At 31.8% G+C, this 21,125-nt stretch overlaps 1 protein-coding gene across 3 annotated transcripts in view; it reads left to right on the top strand.

The window, feature by feature from the left end:
- Positions 1–19,451, top strand: part of LOC139512043 (uncharacterized) — a 74,954-nt gene extending 55,503 nt beyond the window's left edge. For all 3 annotated transcript variants that reach the window (XM_071299358.1, XM_071299359.1, XM_071299361.1), the window contains 12 exons: positions 1,886–2,062; positions 3,343–3,372; positions 4,498–4,650; positions 4,931–5,125; positions 6,743–6,901; positions 7,856–8,086; positions 10,134–10,224; positions 10,791–10,854; positions 12,010–12,108; positions 13,762–13,968; positions 16,662–16,715; positions 17,921–19,451. In XM_071299358.1, the coding sequence (XP_071155459.1) occupies positions 1,886–2,062; positions 3,343–3,372; positions 4,498–4,650; positions 4,931–5,125; positions 6,743–6,901; positions 7,856–8,086; positions 10,134–10,224; positions 10,791–10,854; positions 12,010–12,108; positions 13,762–13,968; positions 16,662–16,715; positions 17,921–18,013 (1,553 nt within the window). In that variant the 3' untranslated portion in view covers positions 18,014–19,451. The remainder of the gene's footprint in view (positions 1–1,885; positions 2,063–3,342; positions 3,373–4,497; positions 4,651–4,930; positions 5,126–6,742; positions 6,902–7,855; positions 8,087–10,133; positions 10,225–10,790; positions 10,855–12,009; positions 12,109–13,761; positions 13,969–16,661; positions 16,716–17,920) is intronic.
- Positions 19,452–21,125: the final 1,674 nt, after the last annotated feature.

Raw genomic sequence — 21,125 nt, 5'->3', positions numbered from 1 at the left:
TAGGTTTGTTTGCCCAAACGCTACCTACCCAGAAAAAAAGCTGCCTACTCAAATTCTTTTATTGTCCTGATTTGAAGAAGTTTTTTTTTATCAAATAGGCATGAAGACTAATAAACACCCGATACTTCAATTTCTCTCTTTGAAAAAAAAAAGAAAATGCCTACCTACCTACCCACTGTCTCAGCCTTTGGGTAGGGTTTGGGCAAACCAAAATATTTTTAATTGTGGCCTGATCATATCATTATTCAATCCAATCAATCAGTCACGTCTCAGTCATTACAACTGAACGGACGTGCTGGGTCAGCTCTCCTTTACCTGCTATCTTTGATGGGGGTTTACAGTTAGATGATCAATGACTTACTACTTTAGATGACAGAAACCAATCCGAGCCGTACAGTAGACGTAGTAGTAGGCGTACCCGCGTTAACATGCACTCGAAAACCCATTGCCGATTAACGTCCGAGGGCTGTATCCTAGGTGTTGGGTGATTGACCTTCATTTCACTGCCTCACAGCTTTGGTCATGATAACGCTTCTTGTCATCTATAATACTCAACCGAGACTCATCTACCAGTACTCCATCACCAAGGTTAGCGGGCTGCCAAGCTGACCAAACTGGCCCTGAAAGCAGCCATTGTGAAGTAAAAGAAACATCAAAACAGTCAACAAAAGAAAAACAACTCACCAAAACCAAGATGGCAGCCTACATATGGCGTCCTCTACTACCTGTTCCTGACCCACGGCATCAAAATATGATAAAGCTCACCAAACGCCTTCGGGCACTGAGCTGACCCTGCGAGGGCTGAAAAGCCAGTCAAGGTCGTTAAACACTTCCATGTATAAAGATTTTAAGGAGAGAAATAGTCTAAACAGCCATGTTTTACCATCATTTTGGGGCCCTCTACATGCTCTATAGCTTTCTGTTTGGTGTGAGCCAAGGCTCTATGTTGAAGACCTTTTGTACTTTGACCTATAATCATTGATAATGGTTTACTTTTTAATAGATGAGAGAGTTGTCTCATTGGCACTCATACTACATCTTATATCTAATGACTCTTGAGATCGGTTCAGAACTATGAAATGTTTGATAAAATATGGTTAGAGTTTATTTTATTGATTGTTGATACAACTTTAATTGAAAATGACTTTAAGTGGTCCGAGACCACAATTATTTCGTAGTGCATTTCTTTTAGAACATAAATGAAAATAAAAAAAAATCCCACCTGCGCTTTCTCAAAGAAACTTACAGTGTGTTGTACTACTTTTGGGACACATTATATCAAAATTATAGAGAACTTCATTGGCTCTAACTCAAAATATGGACAATTTTATGTTTAGGGCGTCTTGAAATCTTTTGACAGCTTCCGAAGTGCTAATTTTAAACCTTTTTAGCTGGACCAAATCACTACTCTTCCTTTAAAATTCTGGACCCAAATTTTTTTTACTGTAATTTGTCTAAGATGGATAGTTATCTCATTCGTTGTCATTGGCAATCGTACCATATCTCCATATTTTTGACACTGGGGTTGTGAATTTGAACCTGGCATGTGCAGGTGCACTAAACTCCAATCTTAATTGACTAGGATTGTTAGTTTTCCTATAAAAGGTTGATTGTTTTCTCTGGCTTCCTCCACCAATAAAAACTGGCCGCCACGAAATAACCTCAAAGTGGTGCCTTAAAAGTGGTGGTAAAACAAAAGAAAATCAAATTAAATCCATATTTTTGAACTGTTGAAAAAGTATGAATATGTATTTGTAATTTCCCAAACTATAGTAGTGTAAAATTATTTTATCTGTATAACCACATCATGTTAAAATGTATGTATTATTTGTTTGTCTTGTATAATATAATTGTCAAGAATATAAAAAAAAGTTTATAATTTCAGTGAAAACAGATATATTACCTGAGTTACACTACTATGTGGCTGACTGTGATGCTTTGGATGGATCATTTATTGCTGAGCAGTGTGCAGGAAGTGTATGTTGGTGTGTTGATGTACAATCTGGTACCTACATAAAGGATACAATGAGAATTGGAAGTGCTCAGTGCAATACATCAGTTGGTAAGAATTTTACTACCTTTTCAGAGGAATTCGTGTAGTATTGTACTTCCTTGGATTTATCATTGCTTAGTTTTTGGCCAAGTTGACAAAGTCCAAAACTGGCTTAACCCTTTCCTCCATGGATTTTTTTCTTCACATACTTGATTCGCATGGGATTTTTTTCAATAAAAAAAAACATCAGGTTTAAAGCATTAATGCATTGTGAAAAACGAATATTTCATCAAAGAAATTCAAGTCAGATATCATCAAAAACGATTCTTGATTATTGCTTAAAACTTTACACACTTCTTAGTTATATTAATCTTAATATCTGTATACTTTTTGGTGATGATTCAAAATTTCATTTTTGAGTTATTGAGTATTTTGTAAAAAAGGGGGAGGGTTTTTTACATGTCGCGCTGTATCTCAAAAACAATTTATGATTATTGCTTAAAACTTTACACACTTCTTTGTTATATTAATCTTAAGATCTGTATACTTTTTGGTGATGATCCAAATTTCATTTTTGAGTTATTGAGTATTTTGTAAAAAAGGGGGAGGGGGTTTTTACATGTCGTGCCGTATCTCAAAAACGATTTATGATTATTGCTTAAACCTTTACACACTTCTTTGTTATATTAATCTAAAGATCTGTATACTTTTTGGTGATGACTCAAAATTTTATTTTTGAGTTCTTGAGTATTTTGTAAAAAAGGGGAGTTTTTTTTTACATGTCGCGTCGTATCTCAAAAACAATTTATGATTATTGCTTGAAACTGTACACACTTCTTTGTTATATTAATCTAAAGATCTGTATACTTTTTGGTTTGATTCAAAATTTTATTTTAGTGATATTTGTACTTTCTCAGAAACTATTTATGATTATTGCATAAAACTTCCACACAAGACGTCGGGCGTATCATGCGCTCATGGCGCAGCTGTTTATTATGCTCCACCTACAATAGTAGAGGGGCATTATGTTTTCTGGTCTGTGCGTCCATTCATTCATCTGTCTGTTTGTTCGTTCATTCGTCTGTCCTGCTTCATGTTAAAAGTTTTTGGTCTAGGTAGTTTTTGAGGAAGTTGAAGTCCAATCAACTTGAAACTTCATACACATGTTCCCTGGGATATGATCTTTCTAATTTTAATGCCAAATTATAGTTTTGACTCCAATTTCACTGTTCACTGAACATAGAAAATGATAGTGCTTGTGGGGAATCAGTGCACTATTGACACATCCTTGTTTAGAAATATTACTGTCAGTATATTATTAAATGTTAATGATTCTTTTTTCTTTTTAGCTAACAATTTGACAGATTCACATAAACCAGGTATGTAGATATGTGCACACACAAAACATCAGTCAATTATACAACAAAATAGTTTAAAGGTATAACAAACATTAATTAGAATGCACACAGCAAAAGATCATAAAAGAATGAAAAAATGGCCCATTATTCGGACATAGAAGATGTTTGTCCATATTAGAAATACAGTGATTACTGTGGATTCATTATTATTCGTTGGATACCAATTTTCGTGGGTTTCGTTGGTACAGGTGAACCACGAATTAAAATGTTCAACGAATATCATATTTTTAATAGACCTTGTATACAGAGATTGGCAAAACCATGAAATCAAATATCCACGAATATGCAAGTTTTCAGCAATCCACGAAAATTGATACCCACGAAAATAACTGAATCCACAGTAGTTCTACAATGTTTATATAAATGTGTTTGAACCGCAAGAATAAAGAGAACAAACAATATACGATTTTTATTTACTTAGGTTGGTTGAATAGAATAGAAATCAAAACTTACATGTTAATTAAGCCTTGAAAATAATGCATCTTGGTTGCATTAATAAATGTAGACACCATAGGTGTGTGTGTGCTAATTTTTTTTTTAATTAAGGCACAGTTCAAGAGTGAATAAAGCACATTTCACTTTATTATGTCATTTACTCTTTATTTATATTTCTATATGCTGTTAAAAATATCTTCTTGTTCTATTTCAATTAAATGAACCAGTATTTTTTTTTAAATCGTGATAATATATAAACTTTAATTGGATTTGAACTCGACATGAACAAGAATACCGCAAGTGAAATGTAGACAGAGCTTCACATATAATAGTAACAACTACCTATAGTCGTAATCATTATTCGTTTGATGCTAATTTTTCTGCATTTTGTGGTTACCCGTGAACCACAAGTTCCAATGTACAAAGAATTAAGAATTTTCTATAAGAAATTATGCAGACTTTGGCAAAACCATGAAATTAAATATCCAGGAAAATTCAAGTTTTCCTCAATCTACAAAAATTGGTACCCATGAAAATGAATGAATCCAAAGTATATTGACCTCTAGATGTATTGGTTTATGACAAATTTGTGTGCATTGGTATTGATGTATACTCAACATTTTCTTATATTGATATGTACTTGTTTTTCAGTTTGTTCAAATGGTCACATTCCATCACCTTGCATAGGAGCATGTCAACAGTCGACCTGTAGGGGAAATCCCAGTGCTATTTGTATACCTGACCCATGTAATAATTGCTCTATTCTATTTGAAAACCATCAAGGGGAACCAGTTGTTTGCGGAAGTAAGATTTTAGTATTGCTTAGAGAGGTACATAGGGATATGTAAATGTTATATAATGCATTTATTAACTATGGATTTTTTATGATTTGTCGTCACACTTCTTTGCTATCAAAACAAAAATGGCAATGTACATGGCATAACTATTTTATTTATTTCTATTTAGCATTAAAAAAAATCTTGTGTCAGAATGTAATGCCTGAAAGTTCCCTGGTCCCTAGGATGTTAAAAAGAATAAATTGATGAAATTCCATACTAAACAAAACCTCTATTTTCATTTATAGTGGATAAATGCAAGAGCCACAAGCCTGATCATTCAGACCACCAGGAGCATGTTGGAGAATTTGCTTGTGGAAATCCTGTCATGAGATATGTATATAACATATTTACATTTAAATGTGAAAGTTTCCTATACACCAAGTGTGAAGGTCCGGATGTTTACTTTAGAAGTGTGTTTGATTGTCAGGACCAATGTACAGGTAAATCATTAAATTGTCAGGACCAATGCACAGGTAAATCATTAGATTGTCAGAACCAATGTACAGGTAAATTATCGGTGCTTTGCTTTTGCGCCAATTGGCATTTCATTTGCGCCAATAATAAAACCTTTAATTTGCGCCAATATTACAGGTGAATACGCATGATACAGATTAATACATGTATTAATAAAAAAAATAATTAAAAAAAGTTAAAAAAAAAAACACTTTTGATAAAGTTCTTTTTAGTCAAAACATATTCCACAGAAATAAGTCATTATAATACCGTAAGTAAACCTTTCAATGAGTTTTTTAGGTTATACTTTCTGCTGGTTTACCCAATGGTTGCGATTGTTCAAAGTTTTGATAATTGTTTTGTGTTGCATATCAGTTGTTATTCTGCCTTTACAAGTTATTCTACCTCTGCAATTTTTTTGGGACACCTAAATGACTTTTAACAATTTTTCAGAACATCTGAATTGACAATGTCCATATTGATACATGTACATCTAAAATGTGAACACTATATAGCTCTAAACCTAAGTGACTTTCAGTTTTGTATTTAGAAATGAGTATGATTGAACTGAATCAATTATCCAGGGGTAATACTCTGAGACTACTATTATTGTATTCTCAGTAATACTGTCTAAACAAATCTTTAATATTCACGATAGAGCGATGATTATTTCTTTCCTGTTATATATAACCTTTATTACCTGTATAATGGCGCAAATGAAGTAGTTAATTTTTGGCGCAAATGAAAGATTGGATTTTTCAAAAATTGGCGCAAATGCAATGTGCCCGTAAATTATTAGATAGTCGGAACCAATGTACAGGTAAACTATTAGATTGTCATAAACAGTACACAGGTATATTATGTTACAGGTAAATTATTAGATTGTCAGAACCAATATACAGGTAAATTATTAGATTACCAGGACAAATGTACAGATAAATTAGTAAGAAATAAAAAATAGATTTCTCACTTTATTACATTTCCATGAAAGTTATCACAGATTTCAGTTATTTAATTCAATGTAAAAATAGATTCTTCTTGTCCTTTAATATTTTTATAGACTTCAATGTACAATCTTAGTTCTATCAGATACACAGGAGAGTGGTAATGGGGACACCTTCATTACGAATAACAGTAAAAATTATTGCCAAATGACGTTAACGGTAACTTTGATGCATGACAATAAAATGTGCACTTTCTTTTAGAAGATAAAAAATTCGAATGACTTACACGAATCACGTTAATTTTTTTTCCAAAAATAACGGTTACAATAGCTATTTGAGAACTCTGATGAATCACGATAAGGATATTTTGATGGATCACGTTAAAATTTTAATCAATTTGACACTATTGGTAGCCAAAAATGGCTGTTTGATGCCTGACAGTAAAGGACATTGCTACCCTCATGCAGGACTGTTGTAAAAGATTGAGATATTGTTATTTATTATTATTATAATAATTATAATAATATTATTTAGAACTGATAAGTAATGGCTGTCCAATTTCATTAAAAAAGTATATTTGTTCACCAAATTACTATTCGTAATATTACAGACAAGACATCTCTGTATTAGTAGTTTTATTGTTTTTAAATGTTTTGACAGGTTCAATGTGTGAAAACTCACAACCAAAGACATGTGAGAATACATGTACTTCAGTGACCTGTCCTTATTTGACTGGTGCCCTGTGTCAGGTGAATCTTTGTACGTGTCAGCCAGAATTTTATGATCCAGTTACTATGGAGAAAGTCTCCTGCAATAAAGGTATGTTTCTATCAGATCACATATATGAAGGTCTAATTAGGGCTTATAAAAAAGAAAATAATGAGCAAAAATTTGCAGAGAAAGGGCAAATAAAAAATAAAGACAAATAGGCAATTTAAATGAAGAATGGAGTAAAATGGGCAAAATTTATAAGGAATATTTAAAATGGGTATGAAAATGAATGAATAAAGAAATGAAGGACCCTGCTCTCCCTATCCAGATTCTTGTATACTTCAAAGTCCAAAAATATGTTTTGTGCATACTTTTAAATATTTGAAATGTTTCATCTAATCTATCTGAACTTTTAGTTTTGACATTAAAGTGTCAGCCCTTTTTCATTGATTACTTAAGGTCATGTTTTGTCAAAAGCATGTCAAAACACCACATTTTGGCTTTGGATGAAAAGATTCCCTATTTTACAGAATTTGACTACATATTTATACATTCTGGGTGGTGGCAAAACGAATGCTATCGCAATGATGGAAAAATCCAGAAAGCTATATTAAATGCCATACTAATCATCTTTGATTTCATCTTGTTTAATGTAAAATTACTTATCATATTAAAAAATACATTGTATTCCTAAATGAAATAGGGGCAAAAGATACTAGAGGGATATTCAAACTTGTAGATTGAAAATAAACTGACAACGGCCATGGCTAAAAAAGAAAAAGACACAACATGGAAAACTAAAGACTAAGCAACACGAACCCCACAAAAAGCTGGGGGTGATCTCAGGTGCTCGGGAAGGGTAAGCAGATCTTGCTCCACATGTGACGTTGTGTTGCTAATGTTATTACAAACCCAGTAAATAGTCTAATTGGGTAGGTCACATTAGTGAAAAGGGAATAAAAGGTAATTGACTTGTATATATGCTTCTGAAGACTTCATAAATGATATTTCAAAAATTTAATTAATTAGATTTATATGTTCAAAAATATTTTATATTCTCAGTTCATCCAGTTTGTCAGCAACAGAGAAGCCTGGTACATAATTGGATGGTGAAAAGCATTAAGAGTTCTGATCATTCAAAAAGATGGAAGCAGTTACCAGTTTGTGATGAAAAGGGAGATTTCATTCCGCAACAGTGTTTTGGAAAGATGTGTTGGTGTGTTGATGGGATAGGAAATACAATCCACAATAGCCAAAAACGTCTGTCCTCCTCCTATCAGTCAATTGATTGTTGTAAGTAAGGAAATTATATTGTTTTAAATAATCTGCCAAAACAGATCAATGGAGATCTGGTGAAAGTTGTCTCATTTGCAATCATACCATCTTTTTATTTTTAAAAGTTCTTCAACCAAATATATACACGTATTGAACAATTTATTTGCTTCAGTCCAGTTTTTATGCCCCACCTACGATAGTAGAGGGGCATTATGTTTTCTGGTCTGTGACTCCGTTCGTCCGTCCGTCCATCCGTCTGTGGTTCCGTTCGTCCGTCCAGGTTAAAGTTTTTGGTTAAGGTAGTTTTTGATGAAGCTGAAGTCCAATCAACTTGAAACTTAGTACACTTGTTGCTTATGAGATGATCTTTCTAATTTTTAAGCCAAATTAGACTTTTGACCCCAATTTCACGGTCCACTGAACATAGAAAATGAAAGTGGGAGTTTCAGGTTAAAGTTTTTGGTCAAGGTAGTTTTTCATGAAGCTGAAGTCCAATCAACTTGAAACTTAGTACACTTGTTGCTCATGATATGATCTTTCTTATTTTAATGCCAAATTAGATAATTACCCAATTTTACGGTCCATGGAACATGGAAAAGGATAGTGGGAGTGGGGCATCCGTGTACTTTGGACACATTCTTGTTTTAGTAATATTTCGTAGGCATCTTGTTTATTATTCTTAAGTGGTTTGATTAACATTTCTATGGTAGAGAAAAATGAATTCAACAACTAAAACTAATAGACCACTTTCGAGTTCATCCGTCACTGGAAAAAACACGTCAATTAGGCACGTCATTTATCAGATAGAGGGGGTCGCCTGTATCCCTGCATTATCAACGTTCATCAAGCGTCTAAGTGATCATCATTGTGCAGAATAAACTAGAATTAATTTTTGTTTTGTAAGTACTTAATCACAATTCCCTAATAACAGCAGTGCTGACTCTTAATTTTGAGAATTTAGTTTGACGAATAAATTGTTCAATATAGTATTATAATTCTTATATCATTTGCATATCTATAAATACTTGAATTAGATTGGTGAATTGGAATTTTTCTCTTGGTTTGCCCTCGATAATCCATGTTTCCGAAACTACTTTCGTAATCTATTCATGCGTGATACACATTCTTGCAGGGATACTGGGATTTTCAGCAAATTGAGACTATAAAACAATTGCATATCAGTTGTTTCTATTCTAATGCATATTTAACAAAAAAAAGAAATAAAATAAATGCTCAAAAGCTTCAAAAATGTATAAAAATAAAATTTAAATAAAATTCCACGAAATTTCATGAAGGATTTGGCGAATTTACGTCATGGAAAAACACGACGTCATACAAATGAAAATGTCCAAGGAAGAGATTATTTCGTAACGTGTACGCTTCAAATTCGGATATTATTTAATTAAAATGAAGTTTTTGAAGTAGGTGCTATTTTATTTTAGATTCTGTTGCATTTATCGGACATTTGTGGTTTTTAGAAAGTCAAAATGGCGGCCACTGCTTAGTAATGACATGCCATTGTGCTTTTGATGGTAAATATAGCAGCCATCAATCAAATAATGTAAATTAATAATCGCGTATGTTTGGCTGAAGAATTATAAGGATTAAACACATTTTTTCTAGAGGTTATTGATGTGTAAACCGGGTCTCTTACTCACAAACTTAACATAAAAGTCCTTCGGACTTTTATTCAGTTTGTGAGTTAATCGCCCCGGTTTATACGCCCCGGTTTACACATCAATAACCTCTAGAAAAAATGTGTTTAATCCTATAATAATTTTCCAACCACTCGCTCAACATTAGAAAGGAGGTGACGATGCCCCTAAACGTTCGAATGATGTTCACTAACCCAGAGTTTTTGACGGAAATGCATCGAAATCGAAAGTTGACTATTGATAGTTGACAAAAATCCAATTACAAAATTAAGAACAAATAAGAAGTCAATATATCTTTTGTTTTCTTAATATCTTTGCAAATTTAACATCTTTCTCTGAAATTCTAACATTCCAAAACCAATCAAATTGCATTCTTAAATCTATATTTTTTCTCTCATTTATTTTTGCAGTGAAGAATACCACAACATCAGCAACTATAACATTCAGCTTCTTAGAAGATTATGACATGTATGCTAAAAACAAAGAAGAGAAAATAAAAAGGTAAACCCAAATTGATTTAACATTAGTCAGATGTTGAAGATGATGTGGTCTGTTGTACTGCCCAATATATTTGGTTATTCCTGTTATGGTTTTTATCTCCCTTGTGATGAAAGTCGAGATATTTTGTCTCTGAAGTGAGATATAGATGTTGCTTATTCTGGCGATGTCTACATTTGTTAAGTTTTCTTCTCCAGTCGGTTTAATAGAAACAACATGTTATAGATCAATAATATTTTCGGTAAAGTTGCATTGCTGTCTTTGCTTATCTGATTGACAATATTTCTAGAATTATGTAGAATTTAGAATTATGTAGAATTATGTATAAATATTGAAGACATAAATTCCTTCAGGAGGATGAATAGAATTTTTTTTATCCAGCAGCAAATAGACAACATATATTCATTTCTATCATTAGATCACAAAGGTAATTTATTTCTTCATGAAAAATGTTGCAACTTTAATGTCAAATAGTATTTTATTTTGTTAAAAAAAAGTCTGTTCATAGATTGGTCTCTTATTTATAGCGATATATACAGGTACTTACCTTCATGATTTTTATTTTTCAGTTTGATTTCTGATGCATTAAGAAAGCTTTGTCCAAACTTTCCAAATATACTTAAGAGAGTTACAGTAAGTGAGAATTTGATTAACAGATAGTTGATTGCTTAACCTTTAGTAGAAAATATATCGTGAAAAGTCAAGATATGATAGTTATTAGATTCTTTGCATTGTTTTAATCATGATAACAATTCTGACAATAGAATTGTGTCAGTGAAGCAAAGAAAACAAAGAAATAAGATGTGGTACGAGTAAATAAATGACTGTTATCAATGATTAGTTATTTTGGAAAAGATAAAAAATTGCTACATATTGTGAAAAAGTAAAACATTTAGAAATACCACTAGCGTAAAAAAAATGATAAGGTTTCAGTGCTGGTTTTGATATATGAGAGTATTGCATGTTGCTAAATTCTTCAATATCCAACATTCCCATCTGCCAACTATGTAGAGCTATTTATTGATTTTTAACCAGATGACTTTGAAGCAATCTAATTAAAACCGATCTCTCATCGCTCCCGTTTTCTTATATGTTGCGTGGGAGATCTAATGAAACCCGCTTTGAGGTCACATGTGAGTGACCTCGTAGGTGTGTCTTTTTCAACCAATGAAAATGAGTCTTCGACGATCTTGAAAGTTTATCTTGAGGTAAACGATATAACTCATTTTATTTACGAAGAAATCGTCAGTCCAAATAATTCATAAACTTTTTTGATTGGCTTATTAATATGTCAATTCATTTGCATATCATTATAAATTCATAACTTCCAGTTCACTCACATGTGACCTCAAAGCGGTTTTGTTAGATCTCCCACGCGACATATCAGAAAACGGAGCGATGAGAGATCGGTTTTTAATTAGATTGACTTTGAAGGAATCCAAAGTAATGCTATTGCATAATTCTGAATGTGCTTTAAACTTATGTTTGAACATATTTTTGCTTTGAATATGCAGGGAATGTTTGTTACTGGTAGTGATTTTATTGATGACCACTATCAAGGTTTGTTACGAATCATGTTGGAATGACGTCTTAAATGTCACGGTCAAATCCTTGTATATTATAAGATGTAAAAACAATGGGCATGAGCAATCATTTCGTGAGCTTTTCTTGGATACTTTTAACATGAATTTGTTTTTATAAGAGTTTACTTTTTATATTGAATTCTTTTACATTTAAATTCTTTTACATTTAAATTCTATTAATATAAATTTCACCATTTTATTATAGGTACAAAGAGGAAGTATCAAAGTTGGTGTAGAATTAGAAGCAAGTTCCAGTGATGAATTTCCACAAATTGCTTCCCATGCTAACCTATTGGAAAGTCAGGTATATATATTTTCATGAAAGGGGTCAAATCACTTGTTTTAATAGTTATGTTCCATAACATTTTTATGCCCTGGCCATAGTGGAGGGGCATTACACTTTACCTTTGTCCATCTGTACGTCATGAAACTGGGTTCTGATTTATAACTTTAGTTTGCCTCAACAAATTGTTATGGACTTTAAAGACAATGCATATTACCACAAAAAAAAACCAGATCAAGTTTGAATTTTGGTGCTCTCACTTTTACTGCCTAGAGTTATGCCCCTTTACAAATGGAAAAAATGCTTAATTGTAAGTTTCCCCTTTCGAACTTAGGTTTGCCTTGACCAAATTTTTATGAAAACTTATACACAATGTTTATTACAAGAAAACACAGATCAAGTTTGAACTTTGGTGGCATTACTTTTACCATTCTGGACTTATCCATTTTGAAAATGGAAAAATTGCTGAATTTTCATTTCAACTTTCTGTTCTCTAACTTAGTTTGTCTCAACTATATATTATGAAAATTATAAACAATTTTATTACCACAATACACAGATCAAGTTTTAATTTTTGTATTGTCAAGTTTACACTTTTTGAGATATGTCGTTTTAAAAAGTTGTATGCAAGTGAGGGCATCATCTATATCCCAGCGACACATTCCCCATTTATTTAAACACGAGTTCAGATGCTTATTCAGTAAGTAGTTGTCAGAAGGTGATTGTCTGTCATGATAGAGAGACAAAAGATACCAAAATTTTAAGGGACCATCAAACTCATAAGTTGATACAAAACTGACCATGTTGTGGCGAAAAAACAATCAAAAGACAACATGAACAGTATATCAAAAACAACAGAGAAAAATAAAGACAGCAACAGAAATCCCACCAAAGGTCAGCGCTGATCTCAGTTAGTCTGAATTAGTAAGTAGAACCTGCTCATCATTTTTCTTATGCCCACTAGATAAAAAAAATAATTTTTACTATGTCAAATCCTAAAAATATTCATCTACTTTTGATAACACAAACTTTATATAATCATTGTTGTTCATGTGTTCAAATAACATCAGTACATATTCAGTTGATGATACCTAACAAGTCCAAAGTTTGTTTTTATGTCTCCCCCCCCCTGTTGCAAAGGGGTATTTAGTTTTACCCTTGAATTAGTTGACAATGAAGAAATATGGTGTAAAGACTGGTATTAAAAATTAAAATCACAGAGGAAAATCAATTCGGAAAGTCCATAATCACATGGCAAAATCAAAAAACAAAACGCATCAAAAACGAATGGACAAGAACTGTCATATTCCTGACTTGGTACAGGCATTTTCAAATGTAGAAAATTGTGGATTGAATCTGGTTTATAGCTAGCTGAACCTCTCACTTGTATGACAGTCGCATCAAATTCCATTATATTGTCACCGATGCATGAACAAAACAAACAGACACAATAGGTTAAAATGTAAAAAAAATAGGGGTACAAATTAAGATAACCTGTATAATATTTAAATTTGAAAACACAGATATGTGGTAGGATTTCAAATGAGACAACTATCCACCAGAGTTCAAATGTTGTGGATGTAAGTAATAATAGGTCATGGTACAGCCTTAACATTTTTTTTATTCCAATAACAAAATTTAAGATAAGATTGACAAGCACATTTTAACTTTCAGATAAGAGAAGGTTTTACTGTTGATATGGATGGCAAACTAATGACAGCAAATAAGGAATCTGTAGAAACGACCTTGAACTTTGAACCCCAGCAATCACCAGACAAAGCTACAAAGTTGGACGGTGGAACTATTAGCATGAGGACAATAATAATAATAATAATTGTTGTTTGTGCTGTTATTTTTCTGGTGTTTATAATTATAATGATAGTAAGTAGTTTGTATTTCTTAAATTCTTTAAGGTGAGAGATATTTTGCACTGTGGTAAATAATTATAACATAAAGCTTTTTTTTGACTTTTTGATGCAATCTGGATATCCTGAAAGTGAATTATGGAGGTCCTGAAATTACTCATATTATCTGAAATCGAATTAGGGAATTATGAAGTATTTCAGGAGGTCCTCAATGATATATGGATATCAAACTCAAATTATAGAAGTCCTGAAATATTTCAGGGGCTCCTTTAATACAATAATTTTAACTTAATCCGTGCTTTGTACTATTTTCATCAGATTAAAATGAAAAATATGTAAAAATTAAAAACCAATTGTTCAAAGAACAATTGAAGGTCTTTCCACCACTAACAATATATTTTGATATGAAAACATTGATATTCAGTTTGAATGTCAATTCCTATGGCTTTATGATGTATAAATATGAATTTCAAGCAAAGGTCTAAATCTAGAACGTCCAATTTGCCTATGACCTTGGCCTCCATTTCAAGGTCATAAACTAAGGACCTCAAGTCAAGAGAACCTAGGTCCATAATATGTAAGGATAATGAGTTATATCACTTAATGCATTATTCTAAATATAAAAGGGGAAAAAACTCCCATTTACAGTCAATGTACCCTCGCAATTAAAATTGTAAAAGTGTTACGACATGTCACTTCTAACAATTTAGTAAAGATAATTTGTCGATATCTTTTACGGTTATTGAAAATAAGTGAAAATAAGCCAAAATCAAAATTTAGAAAATGACCTTGACCTTTGACCATGACCTAATTTTCATTTTTTTGGACTAAGGACCTCAAATCTAAAGACCCTAAGTCTGTATCACTTATGGTTTACCAGTTAGAAATGCATGTTACTTATATCAAACATAAAAGGGGGGAAAACTCTCATATGGAATCTATATGCGGCTTCGGTCAAAATAAAACAGAACATCCTGAGGATACAACGAGCAATTTGATAAAACAAATTTGTCAGTTTCTTATATGATTGTGAAGCCTTAGAGATCACAAGAAAAACAGTGTTCAGGGAGATAACTCTTATATGGGAAAGTATTCGGTTAAGCGGTGTCAGTTTTAAAAGCGTATAAACTGTTTGATATCACATTCCAAATATCTAAGCGACATCTTGTGAAACAAAAAAACAGCGAAGGAAAAAAATTAGGCGGAAGAAAAAAAAAAATGATAATCAGAAGAAAACCAATAGGTCTTTCCACGGAAAAGTGGAAAGACCTAATTAATATCAGCAATATCTTGAATTCTAATATGACATGCTTCTTTCTCTTTGTGAACACACCAATGCTCTAAATTCAATAAAATTTGTTTGCACATTTGACTTCTTCAGAATAATGAATTTTATCAAATTATCATGCACTTGATATATTTCTGTTACTTAAAAACACTTTCAAACTCTTAAGGTAGATGGGGTGTCTAAATTATAATCCATAGAATTTTTTAATAATTTGCCAAAATGTAGTTTATATCATGTTTTTAAAAAAAAAGAATAAAAAGAATGGGTCACGGGGCTTATTTTCACGCTACAGGTTGTTAAAAATTGACAGATTTTGTATAGATTATGCTGGAAAACCCAATTTTCTGCCATAAAACGAAAACTGCAACATAGAATTTTGAGATAAAATATGAGAAGATAGCTTTAATAATATGCTTTCAGATTTGACCTAGATACGACAACCGTTCATGCTGGCTGTTCAAACCGCTCCCTCTAAAAAATCACAGTGGCAGCCGTTTGCTTCTTTACAAATAAATAGGGAGGTTCATGGAAGAGCCTACACAAACGCTTTTACACTTATACTTATCAGAATTAGAAATTACCTTTATTGTCCTATTCAGAATCGAAATAATTGATGCAAGCTATACTTTATTATAGTTTTAACATGGGTAGGCATTATATTCGTGATTATTTTTGCCCGTGTAATAGTGAGGTTATTACTACAATCTACAATAAAGTATAGCTTGCATCAATTATTTCTTAAACAGTTTGAAATGCAGTGTTGATCCTTAATTTTTTAGAGAGAATTATACTCCTTGGAAATGTCAATCTATAAAAATAATCGTTCTCAGTGATCACATACCAGAGTATCTAATTAATGTTTTATCAAAAAATATTAATAAGGTTTTATCAGCCTGATATTTTTATGCCCCACCTACGATAGTAGAGGGCATTATGTTTTCTGGTCTGTGGGTCCCTTCGTTCGTCCGTTCTTTCATCTGTTCGTTTGTTTGTCTGTCCCGCTTCAGGTTAAAGTTTTTGGTCAAAGTAGTTTTTGATGAAGTTGAAGTCCAATCAACTTGAAACTTAGTATACATGTTCCCTATGATATGATCTTTCTAATTTAAATGCCAAATTAGAATTTTGACCCCTATTTTATGGTCCACTGAACATAGAAAATAAAAGTGCAATTTTCAGGTTAAAGTTTTTGGTCAAGGTAGTTTTTGATGAAGTTGAGGTCCAATCAACTTAAAAAATAGTATACATGCTTGTTCCCTATAGCTATGATATGATCTTTTCTTATTTCAATGCCAAATTAGATTTTTGACTCCAATTCACGGTCCACATAACATAGAAAATGATTGTGTGAGTGGGGCATCCATGTACTATGAATACATTCTTTTTCTTTCCCTTATTACTTAACTAACCTTTTTTTTCTTCAGTGTGCCAAAAGGAGATCATCAAGAAGCAAAGAAGCTGATCTTATGACAGTTGAGGTTAGTCACTAATTTTTTTTATAGTGTTGTTCCTTTTAAAATTGTTTAACGATGATGACTGATGTACCCATATTTTGACTATTATATTTATTGTGTCTGTTTATTTAACGCATCAATGTAAAAATATCGGAAATTGATGAGACTGTCATTAAAGTGAGAGGGTTAGCGCTATAGAACCAGGTTTAATCCACCATTTTCTACATTTGAAAATGCCTGTACCAAGTCAGGAATATGACAGTTTTTGTCCATTCGTTTTTGATGCGTTTTGTTATTTGATTTTGCCATGTGATTATGGACTTACCCAATTGATCTTCCTCTAAGTTCAGTATTTTTGTGATTTTACTTTTTTCTATTTGTACTGGATTTTCTAGAAATTACAAAAAATTTTTCACCATATAAAACAAATGTTTGGCCTTTTTTATTTTGCTGTGAGCTGTTGCAATATGTTTTTCTAAAAAACTGGTCACTTCCATTAGACTAAGAATAAAGTCACTTATATACACTAAAGTTGTGAGTTTGAACCCCCTCGTGCTATGTACTTGACTCTAATCTTGAATTTTTTCCTCTTAAAGATTGGTGGTTTTCTCTGGGCACTACAGCTTCCTCCACCAATAAAAACTGGTTCCATGATATAGCCAAAAAGTGGTGCTTAAAAGTGGCATTAAAACAACAATCAATCAATCAATTGAATATAAACTACAAATTTAAGTCAAATCTGGACTGAACATTAGTGATCATGGGCAACAAATTTCTTTTATGTTGTGTACAATTTTTTTTCCTGTACCAACACAGAGATATTGGATTTTGTTAATTTTTCACATGTTTGGTGAAATTATTAATATTCTTGTGCAATTCTTGTTGGAAAGTAGCAGTAATGAGTCACCATAACAAAGTTCAATTTTATAAATGTAAGGTTAATATTCATTTAGATTTTTGACATTTGCAGTATTAAACAAAGAAATCCTGCAAAGTGGAAAGGGATTAATATAAGTTGCAAAACTTAATTCCCAATCCACTATAAATAAATATGTTTAAACTAAACAAAGAAATTGTACTTCTTTAAAGTGGGATGGTAGCTCCTGATTTTTTTGCACTGTATAATTAAATATAGTCAGTTTTGGGATAGCTTTGAAATGGGGCATATATTGCATTAATAGAGTACTTTCTACATTAATACTTGATGCTTTTTTTTCTTTTTTTTTCAGAATGTCCATCAGCCAAATTCTTGTTATTTTAAAAATGAGGCATGCGATTTAAAAGATGAACAAGTGAATGACAAAAAAGACGAAAAATCCTGAATTAAGATGCAGAAGATTATATTGTTTGATGAAATCCAAAATCCATTATTATATGTGTTGTGATATGATATTAACTTTTATCATTTGTATAAAAAAAAAAAAGGCAAATGCGGGTTTGTGTCAATAAGACTGAACCCCTACTACACAAAAAATATATTTTTATCATGTATTTTATAGATATATAATTCAGTTCAAAACTATGTGATGATGAAATTTTACAATAACCTAGAAATAGGAAGTTTCTCTATAATTATATCAGTGTTTAGATGGAACTCTCAAAATGATTATGGAAACATTTTCAATATATTTAGAAAAAAGGAAATTTGAGAATTGATATTGTTTTTATTGTAAATTTTTTAAGGACAGATTAGGCTCATATTCCTACAAAAGTGCAAATATAAATATTTTAGTTGAGTAAAATTTATTCACTACTTAATTTACAGAAACTAATTACTTTGTTTTTAAACACTTATCTAATTATAGTGAAACTTCCTTTTTCTAGGTAACTATATAATTTCTCATCATTATATAGTTGAAACTATGGATTTTCAAGAGACTTTCATTATTTTCATCCAGCTTCCAAATTCACCCTTTAATTTCGCATGAAGATATTAAATTCTTTAAAGAATAAAAAGACTGATACCAAGTATACTTAATACATTTAAAACGTATAGTATGAATAGTGGATTCCAAAACATTGATATTATGATACCATACCTAATGTATCATGATTCATTATAAGGGTCTTTCTTCAGCTCCTTTTGAAAAAAAGGGGTTAATTCTTGTACATTTTTAGCTCACCCGACCTTTCGTGAGCTTTTCTCATCACTTGGCGTCCGTCGTCCTCGTCTGTTGACTTTTACAAAAATCTTCTGTCTGAAACTACTAAGCAAAATTTAACCAAACTTGACCACAATCATCACTAGGGTATATAGTTTAAAAATTGTGTCCGATGACGCAGCCTGTCAAACAAAATGGCCGACATGGTTAAAAATAGAACATAGGGGTAAAATGCAGTTTTTGGCTAATATCTCTGAAACTAAAGCATTTAGAGCAAATCTAAAATTGGGTGAAACTGTTCATCAGGTAAAGATCTATCCGCCTGTCAATTTTCAGAAAAATCTGAACTCGTTGTTGGGTTGCTAGGAAATTTTGCATTTTTTGGTTATTATCTTGAATACTATTATAGAAATAGATAAACTGTAAACAGCAATAATGTTCAGCAAAGTAAGATCTACAAATAAGTCAACATGACAAAAATTGTCAGTCAACCCCTTAAGGAGTTATTACCCTTTATAGTAAATTTTTAGCAATTTTTCGTCATTATTTGTAATCTTGTACAAAAATCTTCTTTGCTGAAACTACTGAGACAGATTATACCAAACTTGGCCATAATCATCATAAGAATATTTAGTTTTAAAAATGTGTCCGATTACCCTGCCTTCCAACCAACATGGCCGACATGGGCTTAAATAGAACATAGGGGTAACATGTAGTTTTTGGTTAATATCTCTGTAACAAAAGCATTTAGAGCAAATCTGACAGGTGGCAAAAATGTTCATCAGACTTAGATTCATCTGCCTTGAAATTTTCAGACAAATCCCTCAACCCTTTGTTGGGTTGCTTCCCCTGAGTTAGTAATTTTATGGAAATTTTTCAGTTTTTTGTTATTATCTTGGATATCATTAAAGTATCTAATAATATCCAATATGTAATACTATTAGTTATAATTTTTACCTTATTTTACATGATTTCCAAAGCATCAGTTAACAGGTGAGCGACACAGGCTCTTGAGAGCCTCAGTGTTTGTGTATATATATTCTATTTTATTTAAGTGAAAGTTAACTCTTAATATGCACCTTTTAAAAAAGTATTGAATCAAAATTTATATCAGAACAAGGTATGAGGTCAATAGTCCAAGTGTCATAAAATTTCAGGTCAATTTTGATAGATTCTGAAATAGCAATAAGGTCTGTGTAAGATGTGTAAGAGTCAAATAGTTTTGCATGTGTTCATATTTATTCAATGGTCTTTAACTACAATGTAAGTTCATGTTATACAAGGCATTGTTTTGTTTATTTTAATATATTATCATTTTTTAAATAAATATTTTAATCTAAAAATTATTGTGTTATATAAAAAAGAAGATGTGGTATGATTTCCAATGAGACAACTATCCACAAAAGACCATAATGACACAGACATTAACAACTATAGGTCACTGTACGGCCTTCAACAATGAGCAAAGCCCATACCGCATAGTCAGCTATAAAAGGCCCCGATAAGACAATGTAAAACAATTCAAACGAGAAAACTAACGGCCTTATTTATGTAAAAAAAATGAACAAAAAACAAATATGTAACACATAAACAAATGACAACCACTGAATTACAGGCTCCTGATTTGGGACAGGCACATACATAAATAATGTGGCGGGGTTAAACATGTTAGCGGGATCCCAACTGTCAACTGTTTACTATCTATAACACTAGTACAGCACTTTTTTCTTTTTTTTTCATTTATAAAAAAAAATATTTTATTACAAGAGTGGGGTTTATCATAGATTTCAGTTCAAACAAGAACCAAGCTAGCAATTTATTTTTATAAATGAATATTTTCTAATTTTTCCTCCAAATGTGCCAAAATATACTTGATTTGACAAGGCATTATTTTTCCAGCAAATGTGAATATGAATTTATAAATAATCACAATATTTTCCCCATTTTCATTTAGGAAAACAAAATAGTGTGTAAAACCTTCAGTGCCAGTCATTCACACCTAACCTTGACCTCATTTTCATCTTTCAGGGGTACGGTTTAGATTCTAATTACTATTTAAGGTCAATAGCATTTGTGGTACCAATTTTACTGCACCAGATGCATTTTGACAACAATTGTCTGTTCATTTATATTCGAGGCCAAAATATTTGGAAACTAAAAGACTTAACATATAAACAAAGCTAGACAAGAAATCAGATCCTTGCAAGAGGGAGATATATTCCTATATTTAGAGCGATTTCTTGCAAGATTTCTTAAAATTTAATAGCAAACTGTACAAAAAAATATCCATATTTTCATGTCAGTACCGAACTACTGGCAACTGAGCTGTTGG

Source organism: Mytilus edulis, chromosome 2 (assembly GCF_963676685.1).
Source record: "Mytilus edulis chromosome 2, xbMytEdul2.2, whole genome shotgun sequence".
NCBI classification, from domain to species: Eukaryota; Metazoa; Mollusca; class Bivalvia; order Mytilida; family Mytilidae; genus Mytilus; species Mytilus edulis.
Note: the sequence above shows the minus strand (reverse complement) of the source record. Positions and strands in the feature narration are given on the sequence as shown.